A 14817-nucleotide genomic window follows, 5' to 3' on the forward strand; every position below is an offset into this window, starting at 1 on the left:
CCAAAGTGTTTCCATACTTTATTGTGTGTGTAGTGTTTACCACTTTGGATTTAACATGTGAGTGTGCAGGTCGTATCCACGCCGACCCTCCAATGTTTTCTACTTTCTAGTTCTAATAATACATCCAGGGTTTTGGCTCGATACAGCTTTGTTTTGGTCTTGAAACAGATATGACGTCAAGTTACTCGAACTACAACAATAAAAGTGGGAATAACTTCCTTCTACCTCTGCGTAGACTCAAATGTGGCACTTATAATACACTTTCACACACATAAACTTTCACATTTTTGCAGCTCCTTGAATGACAAACTGCCTCTGGCGAGCAGTCCTGTGTAAAAGCAGCAGCTGATGTACATTAACAACACAATTAACACACGGCCGTGCTGTAAAGCTCACATGAATAATCCATCCAATTTACTGTACGATTCTGGTTAATTTCTGATTGTGCCGGTGCTGTAATTGATTAAACACTGCGTGGGTATAAGAGGGCATGACAAGTTGATAGTGCAAAGTGAGCAATACTTGGTCTTAATTGGCTGGGGGTGATGGAGCAAAGCACTTCATTGACAAATCTCACTCTGCCCCTTCAACAATCAGCAGAGTTTCAAGCCCTGCATGTATTAATAATGAAAACGAGGTCAGAATAATCTGTAATGATTAAGCAATGGCATTTCAACATTAAAGTAAACCTATCAGGATTGTTAAGCATGTGAAGCCTTGTAATCCAGGCAAAATGTATCCATCAGCTGGTTTAATTACAACCAACTTGCCAAGATGATTCTACAACTGGCGTCTTCCTTTTTTAATGTTTGAGGATATAAATGAGACAGTAGTAGCCAGAATCATATGAAAGTGTACCATCTACCGATTTGGCTGAAATAAAGTCACACATTTGTTATGTCACAACTCACAGTTTTCTGAGATTCAGACTTCAGTGGGCTTATGAAAACAGTAAATGTTCTGTATTCGGCAGGAGGGAATTCTTCAATTCTCCTATGTGGTGGGGCTTAGGGAGCTGCCTGGGATAGCATGAAAGGGAGAAACAGCTGCTTTTATCCACAAAAGTCTGCGACATGAACTCTTTTTTTTCGTGGTGCCTGCCTCTGCATCTCCGAGGCTGGAGTAGCTGAGGGGTCTGAGGAAGCCTCGAAAGTCCCTGATGAGCGAGAGAATAATCTCTGTATATGAGAGCGGCAGCGACTTTCCTCAAATCCCATTTCACAGCGGCAAAAAATGAATATTCTCTGCAAAAGAAGAAAAGAAGACATTTAATTCAACTTGACAGGCGAAGCATCCAGTGTGGAGCGAACGTTTGGAGCACACCTTGAGGATTGAGCTAATGCCGTATGTTTTACCTGTTCTCTCCAGCAGCCTGTCACTAGACAATAGATGCCTCTTCTGACTTACGGCCTACTGTACCAGGAAGTCACGAGGGTGCCTTTCATACAGTGAAGCAGTGTAACTTCAGCCCTGTATGGAAAGAAAATTAAGCAATTTCTATGGCTCACTGAGATCTGGGGCTGTGAATTAAGACGCAAATGTCATTAGTTGTCATTTGAATATGAATAAGATTGATTCTCTGACCTTGAAGGTCAACTGTCATAGTCCATATGGTGTGTTGAATAACTAATCGTTATACATCCATGATGACATAACCCACATAATTGGAACCAGTCTCTAAAATTCTCCCATTTAGCACAGTGGTTCTCAAACTTTTTTTTTAATAATGTAATAAATGTTGAAATATTTTTCCAACCAAGTACCCCCCGACCAGCGCAACACATAACTGAACAATCTTGAACGTGATTGCGTTGTTGTGACAGTTGACAATTTACGGCAGTTAACAATTGCATTGAAAATAAGAATATTGAATATAAAAAATGGTTTATTAAACCATATTTAAATATTTTATTGTACTTATTATAGTATAATTATTTTAAGAACTATGCACGACTGATGATTTATTAAATCGACATTTTAAAAAATCGCACGTACCCCTGCAGTACTCCAAAATATCCCTAGGGGTACTTATTCTCCCGTTTGAGAAACACTGATTTAGCACCCAAAGTGTGATTAAAGCTTCTCTATAAAATGTCCAGAGCATTAATATAGCAGCAAACAACTATTTGCTATGTAAAGATACACCCGATTCCAGGGAAATATTGGTAGCAGACAAATCGCCATTACTGCATGGCGTCTCCGTACAATACGCACATGTTTGATGCAATCTGTCATAACAGAATTATCTACGCCAACCATTTACGTACGTTACTACAAGCACCCATAGACTAATATAGACTAACACTGTTAGCTGACACTGAGTCACTACGACTTGCCATTGGAGTAATGGCAGCGCCACTAGACACACAATAGACGGATTTGTCTATTGTGGAGTTATGTCTACCTGAGCAGAGAATGAAGTCGCTTTCCCTCTTTATGTATTGTTATCCAAGCTTCTCTGTGCTTGGTTGATATAGCCCGGGCTGCACTGCTCTCATATGGCGGTTACAGCTGGAGACGCCGTCTTGGAAGCTTAGCACCCACCCTCCGGTTTGAGGACAACACCGTTAGCTTTGTCAGCACTGTTTTCACTGTTAGCATCGTTAGCTATGAACCACCGGCTCAGCTGTCGCCATGTTGGGAGCCGTGCAGAGGCAATGGAAATGCTCCCAATCTTGCATTTAGCATGTTTAAATGCTTTGTATTAATAATTTGGTTGATAGAATAAAGAAGGAAACTAGACTATTATAGTAATATGACCTTCAGTAGAGTCTGATTTGCTTGCAACAAATCAGGAAACTCATCTCATGAAAATGTATCGGAGGACCTGTGCATGTGCGTCTTTGGGGGAATACAAAAAAATAGGGGTAAAAAAAAGGCTGCACACCCGCCTTATTAAATCCCAGTCTGCTAAGCTGATTTGTCTGTGTTCACGAATGGGAAATATTCAATCAAATTGCTCCCTGTTCGTAGACAGAACACACATGTTGTGCTCCATTGTGATGAGCATCATGGCCATTGCCAACGGCTCCAAGGATTTCTGCAGCAGAGAGGAGGCCAGCTGAGGAAGTTTGGGGAACAAAGAATGACATGAATCAATGAGAGAAGAGTGAGAAGCGGGTTGGAGATGAACGTACTGCAGAGTGGGAGGAAGAATGGGAGGAAGGAGAGGGAGAAGGGGGTCCATGGAGAGCGTTACTCAGCTCTCTGCGGGGGTTATGTTCAACTGAATTAATCTGTTGTGAAATGTGCAAGTGCTGCCTGGACTGATGCCTTGAGAGATTGGGAAGAAGAAGAGTAAGAGTGGGGGGTTGGGGGGGGGTATCTGGGGAGGCTATGTCATGAAACACGATCTGAAAAGGCAAATTCTCCCACAGGGCTTGAGTCCTTCATCCCAAGCCACCCCGTCACCCCTGTACAGTATAACTCTATCTGAAGCTCTTCCTCCACCCACACATCCAACATCAAAACACAAGACGCATCAGCAGCTTATAGGCCATAAGATGGAGAGTATATCGCCATAAAGGCCATCCTGGTGGTGGTGGAGGACGCTCATTGCTGCACATCAGCTGGCCAGATGTTCTGTATGTACTGTGAGTAGTTCAAATATTAAAAAGTAGTGAAGGACATCCATAGGTCCTATCATTAACTAACACAGCTACCAGCTAAATAGTCAATGTGTTATATAGTATGATTGCTCGACATATCCACGTATCCATAAAGATTCTGCTCTCCCAACAATACCATGTATTGTGGTGGGTCCATCCTTTACAAGTGGCATGTTTAACATCTGTATAAAAGTTAGCTAAAGGAGTTCAACATTTTGGAAAATACGCTTATTTATTTTCTTTCCAAAAGTGAAATAAGAAGATCAATCTCATGTCAATGCATTTAATTCTGAGCTGGAGCTGGGAGGTGATTAGGAAACAGCAGTCATACCCTTTTCCCATCAACATTACCAGTTTTTTTAAACGTGGGAAAACCCATTAAAAATAGGCGATAGACTCCTTTCCCACTGCCAGAAGAGTATACTTTTGTTTTTTTTCTGGTGCGACAAGTTCAACCTCACGAACGCCCTGGAAAACATGGTTAGTAAACAGTAGAAAGCAGCATGGAGGCCAGTGAAAATATAATGGTGGTTACTTTTCTTTTTTTTTATATCTGTTACATATTCAGTCACTTTCAAACTCGTGCCAACTAATTTGGAGCACTGTTCAAGTGCTACTTGGACAGAATTTTATGGGAGCATCACACCGGAAAACTGGAAAAAATTGGTGTGTCCACTCGGGTGTCATGTTTCAATCTCTGCCGATTGAGCTGGTGCCCATAAATACCTGTGACTGTCTGTGTGAGTCATTTGTCCTGGGAATGAAAGCCGATTGTAACTTTTCCCACTAAAGACAAAAGCCCGATGTTAGTGGACGTTAGTTGTTTTTTTGACCAGTGGGAAAGAGGCTTAATTAACATGTCTCTCAATCTAAATATGTATGTTGTTTAAAAATGCAAAAATTACAATTTGTGATTGTAGGGAGAGTAACAAGCTGGAACTATTTCTTTTTATATCAGATTAAACAGGATACAACGTATTGGTACTGGTAGGTGTATTGAACTTATAGTAAAAGAAACACTGGCTAGCTGTTTCCCCTTGTTTCCAGTCTTTATGCTAAGCAAAACTAATCACGCGGCTGCAGCAGCTCCTTAAAGCACAGAGATGAAATTGGTATTTATCTTCTTATCTAACTTTTGAAAAGAAAACAAATGTAAAAATGTTGAACTATAAAGCTTTATTCTGGAACTACTGGCTACCTGTCCTGCTCATTAATTGGCAGTGTCTGATTTATTCTTTTCTCTTTTTATTCAGAGTATTTCGCATAAAGTGGTACGCCGCTTTTATGCTTATTTCTCACTGTGGATACAGTACAGCTAGCAGTCACATTATGGGTGTAATAGTTTGGTTAATTATCATCATCATGGCGCAGTGAAGCAACTCAGACATTGACTGTTAATTCTGTGAGAAAGAGATGAGAAGACAAATGAGAGAAGAGGAGCGAAATAATGAAAGAACACGAAAGAAGCGGAGCACAACAAGCAAACCAAAGGGCTCATTACGGAGAATATCAGAGGACTCTGATCATGACAAAAAGAGACAGACTGATCATTGTCTCCTGCTGGCACTTCCTACACACCAAGTTCAGGAGGCTAAGAAGCAACCACTTGGGACTGGCCAATTAGCACATTAGAAGATGTTGTTTACATCCACACTGTCATGTGTCTGTGCAGATAACGTAGCGGTTTCAAGTGCTATGACAGATCAAGCCCTCAGATATCAGCTTGTGTCATGTAACTCTGCTGCTCAAGTCAACCTCCTGTTGAGATAGTAGTTGAAGTGTTAATCTGCTAGATGCATTTTTGAAATCATTTTGCATCTCTTTGGCGACACTGTGTGTCCATTTCTCTGGTGTTTTTTTTGCACTGCACTTACCAGAGATCACTTGTCAGTCACTGGGTTCACTGTCATTTAATCATGTAGTTGATTAGCGTGTCACAAATGCCAAATGTAATGTTAAAAATGATGCACCCATCCATCCATTTAACGAATATAGCGAGTCCTGTTCAAGGTTGTGAGGGGGCTGGAGCCCATCTCAGCATGCAGTGGGTCAGAGGCAGGCTGCACCCTGGACAGGCTGTCAGTCCTCATAGATAGAAAAAACACACTCCCACCCACAGGCAATTCAAGTACCTGTGGGGGTGCTGCTTGTGTTTAGCGTGTGGGTGGAAACCCAGCTGGTGCGTTCACATGATGGAGTGTGAGGTGACAGTGCTACTGAGCCTCCGAACCACCAACCGCTACATCATCTATCAGTAGACACAAAGGAGTCAGAGACCACGTTTTACTCTGCTTAAAGGGCCAGTGTGTAGCATTTAATGGGATCTATTAGCAGAAATAACTATAACTATGTTTTCATTAGTGTAATAATCACCTGAAACTAAGAATCATTATGTTTTTGTGTGACAGGGTGTGCCCGTACCACACAAAGAGGCAGCTGGTACAGCCAAAAATCAGATGCAGAATGAATTTTTAGTTATAGCCTCAATAAAATTGTTGCTATTACTAAAAAGAAAAACTTGCCACTATCCATCTGCAGCTGTTCTATATTTCTACTAGTGGAAATTGGCAACCCTACAAACATTTAGCAGGAAAAAAAGTCATGAACAGTTGTCGCGTGAGGCCGAAAGAGGCTGCACAGAAAACTGCCTTGCACTCGGACAACTAGATTGTCCAAAACTGAGGTGGCTGCTAAGGTGGCTGTATTAGTGTTAACACTGGCTACGGTAATGTTTTCGTTAGTTTAGAATGAGCCCTTCATATCTACATAGTGAGCGGGTCCTCTTCACGGAGTCCACCGTGTTGCTCCACCATGTTCCTACAGTAGCCCAGAACAGACAAACCAAACACTGGCTCTAGAGAGAGCCTTTATTGTTTTTACGTCACCTGAAGGCCACCGTAGTTCTCTGACACGCTTGTGAAACTGCAGTAACGTGAGCTGCAGAGTGCAAAACCGTGTACCACCAGCCGGCGTCTGACTTCCGTTGCTCCTAAAGTAGTGTTATTATGGTAAGGATCGGCATTACCACGGTTTTGCACTCGGCGGCTCTCGTTACTACAGTCTTGGAAAGGGAGGAGTGAGCGAAGGGCTACTCAGTTGGTTGCAATCTGCAACCACACAACTTGATGCCGCCAAATCATACACACTCTACCTTTAAGATACTTTATTGCTCGTGTACATTCAAATATTCTACAATAATCTGCATATAATATATTATAGTTAATATTCCTCCTGGGCTAATATAGAGGTACACATAAAACACAGTTATTTTTAAATTTATATTTATGATTTTGCAATGGTGTTGAAACCAAGCAGTAGCCTGTGACTTAGTATGGCCGAGGCCTTCTTCAGCTCAGTTGAGGGCATTCAACGTGTCATCTTGTTATTCTTGATAGGCAGCCTGGTGGGCAGGTGTGTCAGGTCTGTCAGCGTGCATTCTGGGAAACTGTGCACTCCGCAGACTGTGCTTTTGTCTGGGGAGAGAGGGACCCTACAGTATATAAATATGAGTGATGTTTGTTTGTGTGTTTGTGTGTGTGTGTGTGTGTGTGTGCGGGCGCGAGTGAGCGTGCACAGTGTGAGTTTCTGTGTGGTTCCCACTGCGGCTCAAAGCCTAAAAACCCTCTTTGTATTCGTGATCATGCTGCCTTGCACATACATAACAAAGAGGAGTTGCTAAAATTAGTAGCCTGTGTGATTCTGGGAGGATTCTACGGATCTATCCTTTTCTTTTTTCTTTCTTCCGTTGTCAGGGCTCAGTGGATAGCGACTGTTTGGCAGGTTTGAGAGCTGCGGTCTCATGAAGGTTTAGACAGCCAAAAGTTCGAGAGTCTGGGGATTTACAGAGATGGATAGCGTGAGAGGAGGTGGAAGCTCTTAGCACATATTCTGGTGTGAAGAAGCCACGTTTCATAGTCAAACTGTAAAACACTGACGGACTGCAAAGATCAGTAGCTCTGTCGCTGTCAGTAAGTGCTAGGAAAATCAATTCTATGATATATGGCACATGTAGTTGTATGTTTGCTTGAAATTGTAGTCATTTTTTATCACATTTCCCCCTCTGACATGTTTTATATTTTTCATTTCTTGCCGCCATCCTCCCCTGTGCCACTGCAGAGGCATATCTTGAACTACACACACGAACCCATTTATACAGATACACAGATGCAGAACCATTTGTGAATGTAATGAGGGTCACACAGGGCGACCCAGATTGATAATGCAGTATGCCAGAGGCAGAGTGCTGCCACTACCGTCACTAACATGGCTTTCCCATCCAACTCCCGTTGCCTGCCGAAACAACAGGCTGCGAGCCATGCGAGTGAGACTTTATGCAGCATAGCAACAGTGTGCTGGGAGCGCGTTACCCCCCTGTCTAAGCTGATTTGACACAGTCAGGTGAAACAAGTTCTGAGTTTCGAAGGGGAAGACTTTTTCTGTGCTTTATGTGATTTTGTAGATGCCTGTCTGGTGGAGAAGTTCTGCTCTCAGGTCCGTGTGCTGGATTCACAGCCTGTCCTGTCATGGGAGAAGAGATAAAAGGGACTAGCTATTCCTGGATGGATTTGATAGTGATTTGATCTGATTCACACACCATCGTACCTTTCTCTCTCCATTTCTGTCTTTCTTCGTCAATCATGGAGCTGTGATTCATTTTGAACACACAAATGAAGAGGTGAATTTTGGGAGCAAATGGCATCTGTCATGTTAAAAACAAAATGGGCTGAGGCAACATTTTGACTAAAGTGAAAAATGACAGTTGATATCTTTGCTATATTTGTGGTTAAATTACATTTTCTATCCATGCTAGCATTTGGGCTCTCAAAGATGCCATGTAAGTAGTAATAAGCGCCAAGGTCCTGCATCGCTCTGTCTGGATTTATTTCACAACAATGACCGGCTCACTGTACATTAATCCTTATGTACGCTGTAAAAAAAAAAAGTGTAAAATAACGGAAATTTTCCGGCAGGCAGAAAATGTCTGTTAAAAAACGGAAAAATACTGTCCGTTAATTAACAGAAATAAACTGTAAAAAAAAAAAAAAAAGTAATTATCTTTATATAATTAGCCTTTATAACTGTAATTTTACAAGAAATATTTTACTTTTAACATATATTTATTGTTAGAATAGAGTAATACACCATAAATCTAAGACTATTTACATATAAATCACAAATGAAACATGTAATTTTACGTTGCAAAAGCCCAAATTAACATTAACTCAGAAGTTTTGCAAAACAAATCTGTATTTTTACAAGAAATATTTTTAGAATTCCATGAAATCCTTTTTCTTCTAACATAAATTAATTGTTAAAATAGAGTCATAAACCTCTAAAAAACAGAATAATTATCTTTAAAAATGATCAAGAAAAAGCTTAAATACAGATAATTACGATTGTGATTACAAAAAATACTGTAAATCTAAGACCATTTACATATAAATCACAAATGAAACATGTAATTTCTGTCATTTTGAAATACAGACAAAATGTAAAATTTCTTGAAAAAAACTGTAAAAAACCTGTTTTTTTTTACAGTGTATGTTAGTATTGTTGTGTGTGCCATGCTAACATTAGCACTGAGCTCAAAGCACTGCTGTGCGTACTGTGCGTACAACCTTACAGAGCTGCTAGCGTGGCTGTAGACTGCTCTCAAACTGTAGTTGTGTTCCATAAAGTGCAATCACTGTATCTCCCTGCAGAAAACAAAACCTACATGCAACATCTTATCATCAATAAATCATTACATTCGTCTTGAGACGCTTCTATAATTAACAAATACAAACAAGGTCATCACCAAGAAGAAGAAAAGTGTGTACCACTGGGTCAGACATACAGCAGGGAAGCTACTGGATCGCTTCATAGCACAAAACAGCGCCTTATGACAAGAAGCAACAGGGTTTATGGAACAAACAGTAACACTGGCTTGAGATTGAAACTACCAATTATCTTGACTCAAATCGTTTAACTTGTTTACAGCAATTAAGGTACCCTAAATTAATTTCCAATGACATACTGATGCTTTTAAAACACATCTTCACCCTCGTGATGAATGACTGAATGTGTGGGTATTTGATGAGGTAAGAAAAGCATCCCATCTCGCTTCTATATTCTTCTATGCTCTCCTTGTCACTCATTTGACTGCAGCGGCGTACAAGTGACAGAGGGGACTCTGAAATGCTGCCAGCATATGGAGATGAATGTTTTCTGCCTCTGCACATGGCCTGATCTGTCTTGCCTCAGCCCCTCTTACATCACGGCACGTGCCCCGGGGCTTTCTCTACAGAGCAGGCGCTCTGTATTTAGAGCCTGATTTATACACAAACACACACATACCACTGGGGAAGGTGCAATGAGTGTTCTTTTCCCCCCGCCGCAATTGCCAGTAATATAATCATCTTCCCACACTTCAATGTGCCTTTAAGGATAGCATTCAGAAACAACGGGGAGAAAGCAAATGGTAATTTTAAAGGCGTAAGTGAATGGAAAAACAGAGAGATGGATGCTTTTAAATATTCTGATCCAGGTCAATTTAAGGTAATCAAATGATTAAAGAAACATTTTTTTGTTCTCCTCTTCCCGTAGTTTTTCAGTTGCCATTTTAATCTCCCATCTTCTCTCCCACTCGGCATGGTTCCTAATATTTGCCGTGGAGCTCAATCGACACCCTGCAGATTGTGTGAATAGCGAGGTGCTTGCGAAGAAGGGATCCACCTGGTAAATGCACAACGGGAGCAGAAACGAAAAATAATCCTTGTTTCTGTGTTTTTTCCTCTACCCCCCTCTTCTTTCTTCCTTTGTCTGTCTCTGTTCTCAGGTTGTTAGAGAACTCGATGCTCAACGCAGAAGTGAAGGAGGGAGAGATTCTGCCTCCTACCATTCAGAGGCTGATGAAAGGATACAACAAGTACCTCAGGCCTTTCTTTGACAGTAAGGAAACTGCAGACACATGCAGCCACGGGAATGACAGAACACTCGGGGGAAATGTGTGTTTGACAGAGAACGAGAGGGGTGCATATTGCAATTTTGTGCTTGCGTTTCCCTTCTGAGTAATATACGCTGACATGCATACATTTCAATTTACTGCATATGTATTTTATGATACGAGGTGAAGGCAAGTTGATCTTTGAAATTATCCCATAAAACTTCGGGTGTAATGAAACGATAATAAGGAATGCAGAAGCAAACACTGATATGAGGCCGGTACGTTATATACTTGAATACGAATATCTAAATAAATCTAAAATGCTGTTAGTAGCTTAACCAAGATCAGAGCTGCTAATACGCGCTGTGATTTAGATTCCAATTTTCCGCAGGCGACTAATTTACTTCCAATAGCAAAGTCTATCCCAGTGTACGCTTTCAGAGGAACGATGTTATGTCATTCCCTGCAAATCCCTCGCTGCCGTTATTGTTCTGGGCTCCGGGAATCCGCCACAATGCGATTATGGTTTGTTTACTCGCTGTTTGATCTGTAATAACACCTCGGACTTTACCAAGGCGAATGCTATTCAGCATAATCACTAGTCCTCCCGCCTAGGAACACAAGCTTGGCACACACTGATGGCTGCAAACAATCGTATTCACACACCCACGCACATGTATTTGCATTGCGCTGTGAGAACTTCTATTGATTTTTATTCATTACCTCCTCCTTGAGGGAAAAATAACACCCAGAAATGCTTCTCGAGATATGTTGCATCTGTAATGCCGTCATCATGCACTCTCCTCTAATGTGTTTTGGTGGCATTTTCTAGCCACACAAACACAGTGCAAGTTAAAATATTTTCAACATTATGGTGCAAGGTGCAGGGTTTCTCTGCTTGTCACTGTCGTCCTCTGGCCAGACAGCCCCGGGCAACGCCAGCAGGTCTGCTCAGTGCAGACATTTCTGAAGCAGATTGCCCCCCTACTCAAAACCGAATCATTATTTCTCATGCTGGAGTAACCTTAAAGGATTAGTTCGACATTTTGGGAAATCCGCTTATTCGTTTTCTAGCCGAGAGTTAGATGAGAAGATTAATACCACTCTATATGTTACCACAGTTAGCATGGATGTGTCTAAAGCATGGACTGTATATACAGTAGATGGACGACGCGTTTGCGCTTCCTCCCACTACACAAAAGTGAAGCCAAAATATCCTGGATACAGGAGCTGCCATCTTGAGATTTTGACGTCATTTGGAGTCAGTGATCGGGGGTGGGGGGCTGGAGCCGCGTTATCGAGGTCCTGCCAGAGCCAATCACGAGCCGAACACGGCCGCAGCTTGTTAGCGTGAGGCACCTAGCTGCTACGTTAGCACCACGGTAGCTGTTTGGCTAGAAAGACACAACAACTGACCATAATATCTCTATAACTACATTTATGATCAAACTGACAGATGTTCTGTCACACAGACTCGTGACGGTTATGGAAAGTTAGAGTTGAATTCCCTCTCTCGTACAAATCCCGAGCCTCTGGCTACGCGACTACTTCACTCAGAGCAGCTGTCAATCATGACGTCTCACCTCCTTTTTATAGCATCAAATAACTAATTAAAACCAAACTTATCAGAAAAGTTAACACTTGAACATCAGCGCGATAAGAAATACCTAAAATGACAGAAACCATCTTTGGGAAAAATATATTTGACGTGTTCTTTAAAGTTTTAGTTTGGCCCATCTGTTAACATGGAGGGGGTGGATTTATGACCTGTACTGCAGCCAGCCACCAGGGGGCGATCCAAATGTTTTGGCTTCATATTTGGGGAGCTGTCATGCCGTCCATCTTTATACAGTCTATGGTCTGAATGAAACAAAATCCAGACCAAAGTGTTTGGTTTTTACACTTCATCTTTTGTATAGATTCAACAAATTAGATATAACATGTGAATCAGTGAGCTTTAGAGGTGCTGGTAGGTGGATTTTGTTACTTTTGGACGGAGCCAGGCTAGCAGTTTCCCCCTGCTTCCAGTCTTTATGCTAAGCTTTGCTAGCCGGCTGCTAGCCGTGGCTTCATATTTACTGTACAGACATAATAGTTGTATCCATCTCCTCATCTAACGCTCCACCAGAAATCAAATTAGCATATTTCCCCAAATGGCGAACTATTCCTTTAAAGCTAAACTCCAGTAAAAGTACAAACTGAATGTCTTAATTTAAGGTTTTGTTAAAATTGTCTGACGTTGTGTGAAGAAATACACAAACACATTAGAAGCACATCATGCATGCGGTAACTACACACCTACAATAGGCACACACACATCAACACATGCAGTATCTGAAGTCTGGCAACAGGCTCATTAGTCTCTCTGACAGAGATAGAGATTGATAAGTGAGAGAGAAGGAGAATGATAAGATGAAACATAAGAGAGAGCGGCAAAGTTACCCCTCTTTGATGGCGAATCAGGGAGAACTAATTCCCTCAAGGGGATTCACACTCCACAGACTGCAGCTGTTGATGTGCCAGAGGATCTTTAGCGTTTTTTAAATATGCTGTCTTTCAAGAACCTTTCATTATACAACACAATACCTTATTATACAACCGTATATCCCTATGCCTCCTCAATATACCCTGTTATGTCATATAACTCAGTCACATGTAGCCATCTGTATGTATGCATGAACGCTCACAGACACATTTAAACATATATTCATAAGATGGTTTCTTCTTCTTTGTTTCTAGATGGTCCTGTAACGGTGGGTATGAGCCTGGATATTGCCAGCATTGACACCATCTCAGAGATCAACATGGTAAGACGATATTTGTATGCCCAAAAACAAACCCAAAGTAATCAAATGTAGCATGCAGTGGTTCAGTTTTACGAATGTCTCCTTATGTCCCATTGACCTGAATGAACCCTTTCAATCCCAGGCCCAACATTAGTTCTAGTTCCATTGATCTACCTCTCAAACACTCTTGTTAGTTTCAAATATGGATGTCTTACACCGCAGATGTAATGCACTTTTTTCACAATAACCCTTGCTGTTTGAAAATTAAATTAAATAAATATTTGATGTGAATTGTTGCGGTTCAGTAGTTGCCTTGAAAAACCCATTTACAAATTGCATTTATTCAAATTCTGAATGTGTCAAAAATGAAAGCTCGTTACAGAACAGTAATCCATCTAATGAGTGAAATCTGTGAGGTTTTTGTTGAAACAGCATCATAACCAGTAAATGAGATAATAAAATTGATCAAGTGCAACAACAAACCTTCACTCAGAGGAACCTTTACTCAACTTTCCCACAAGTCAAACCACCTCACTGATCCTTTTGACTTCATAAAGGGGTCAACACCTACATGTGTGTAAATAGTGTGAATTATTTATGAAAGCATCAGAATGAATTAGAGCTGAAAAGATTAGTCACTTAATCAATTAGTAGATAGACAGAAAATCAATGAGCAACAAGTTTGATAAATAATTAATAATTGCAGTCACTCTCCAGCTTCTCAAATGTAAATATTTGCCGTCTTTCTCTGTTTTCAATTTGTGGACTTTTGGTTGTACAAACAAGCAATTTGAAGAGGTCAGTTCAGGCTCTGAGAAATTGTTATTTTTCATTATTTTACAGAGCAAACAGTTAATGGAGAAAATAATTGGTAGATTATTTGCAGCTCTGTAATCCTCTAATGACTCAGGCAATAGTTAGATCCAATTATCAGGCAGTTGGTCCGCCACTTCAGTCCAGACTGAAATATCTCTATGGATGGATTGGTGTGATATTTTGTATTTGGATTCATGGTGCCCAAAGGATGAATCCTAATGAATTTGGTGAGATCCTGACTTTTTAATCCAGCGCCAGCAGCAGGTTAAATTTATAATTTGTCGGTACTTTGGTTCTGAAATATCTACAAAATGATTTCCAGTAGCACTTAGCTGTAACTGCTAATTAGCAAATGTTAGTCTAATAACACACAACATGGTGATAAACATTATACCTGGGGAAGGAATAGGAAGGAATAGGAAGGAACAGCATGTTAACATTGTCAGAGCATGTTAACACGAGGATGGCCTCACAGAGCCGTTAGTTTAACTGTAGACTTGTAGTCCTGCTAATACTAAATGGTGCCAATGTCAGATATTTGAATATTCTACATATGGTGGCTTTAAAGGAAATATGGACTAATAAATCACTCATTCAAATCATCTTCAGCTCAAAAACTGGCACCCACACACATTGCTATTCACACAAATCTGGTCATTGCAAGCAAGAAATCAAGCTTGAA

At 40.9% G+C, this 14817-nt stretch overlaps 1 protein-coding gene across 2 annotated transcripts in view; it reads left to right on the plus strand.

Annotated features, from left to right (window-relative positions):
- LOC119495999 (gamma-aminobutyric acid receptor subunit pi) overlaps positions 1-14817 on the plus strand; it is a 53892-nt gene that overhangs the window by 27233 nt on the left and 11842 nt on the right. For both annotated transcript variants that reach the window (XM_037782993.1, XM_037782994.1), the window contains 2 exons: positions 10426-10538; positions 13273-13340. In XM_037782993.1, the coding sequence (XP_037638921.1) occupies positions 10426-10538; positions 13273-13340 (181 nt within the window). The remainder of the gene's footprint in view (positions 1-10425; positions 10539-13272; positions 13341-14817) is intronic.

The sequence above is a fragment of the Sebastes umbrosus genome, chromosome 10 (assembly GCF_015220745.1).
Source record: "Sebastes umbrosus isolate fSebUmb1 chromosome 10, fSebUmb1.pri, whole genome shotgun sequence".
Taxonomy (NCBI): Eukaryota; Metazoa; Chordata; class Actinopteri; order Perciformes; family Sebastidae; genus Sebastes; species Sebastes umbrosus.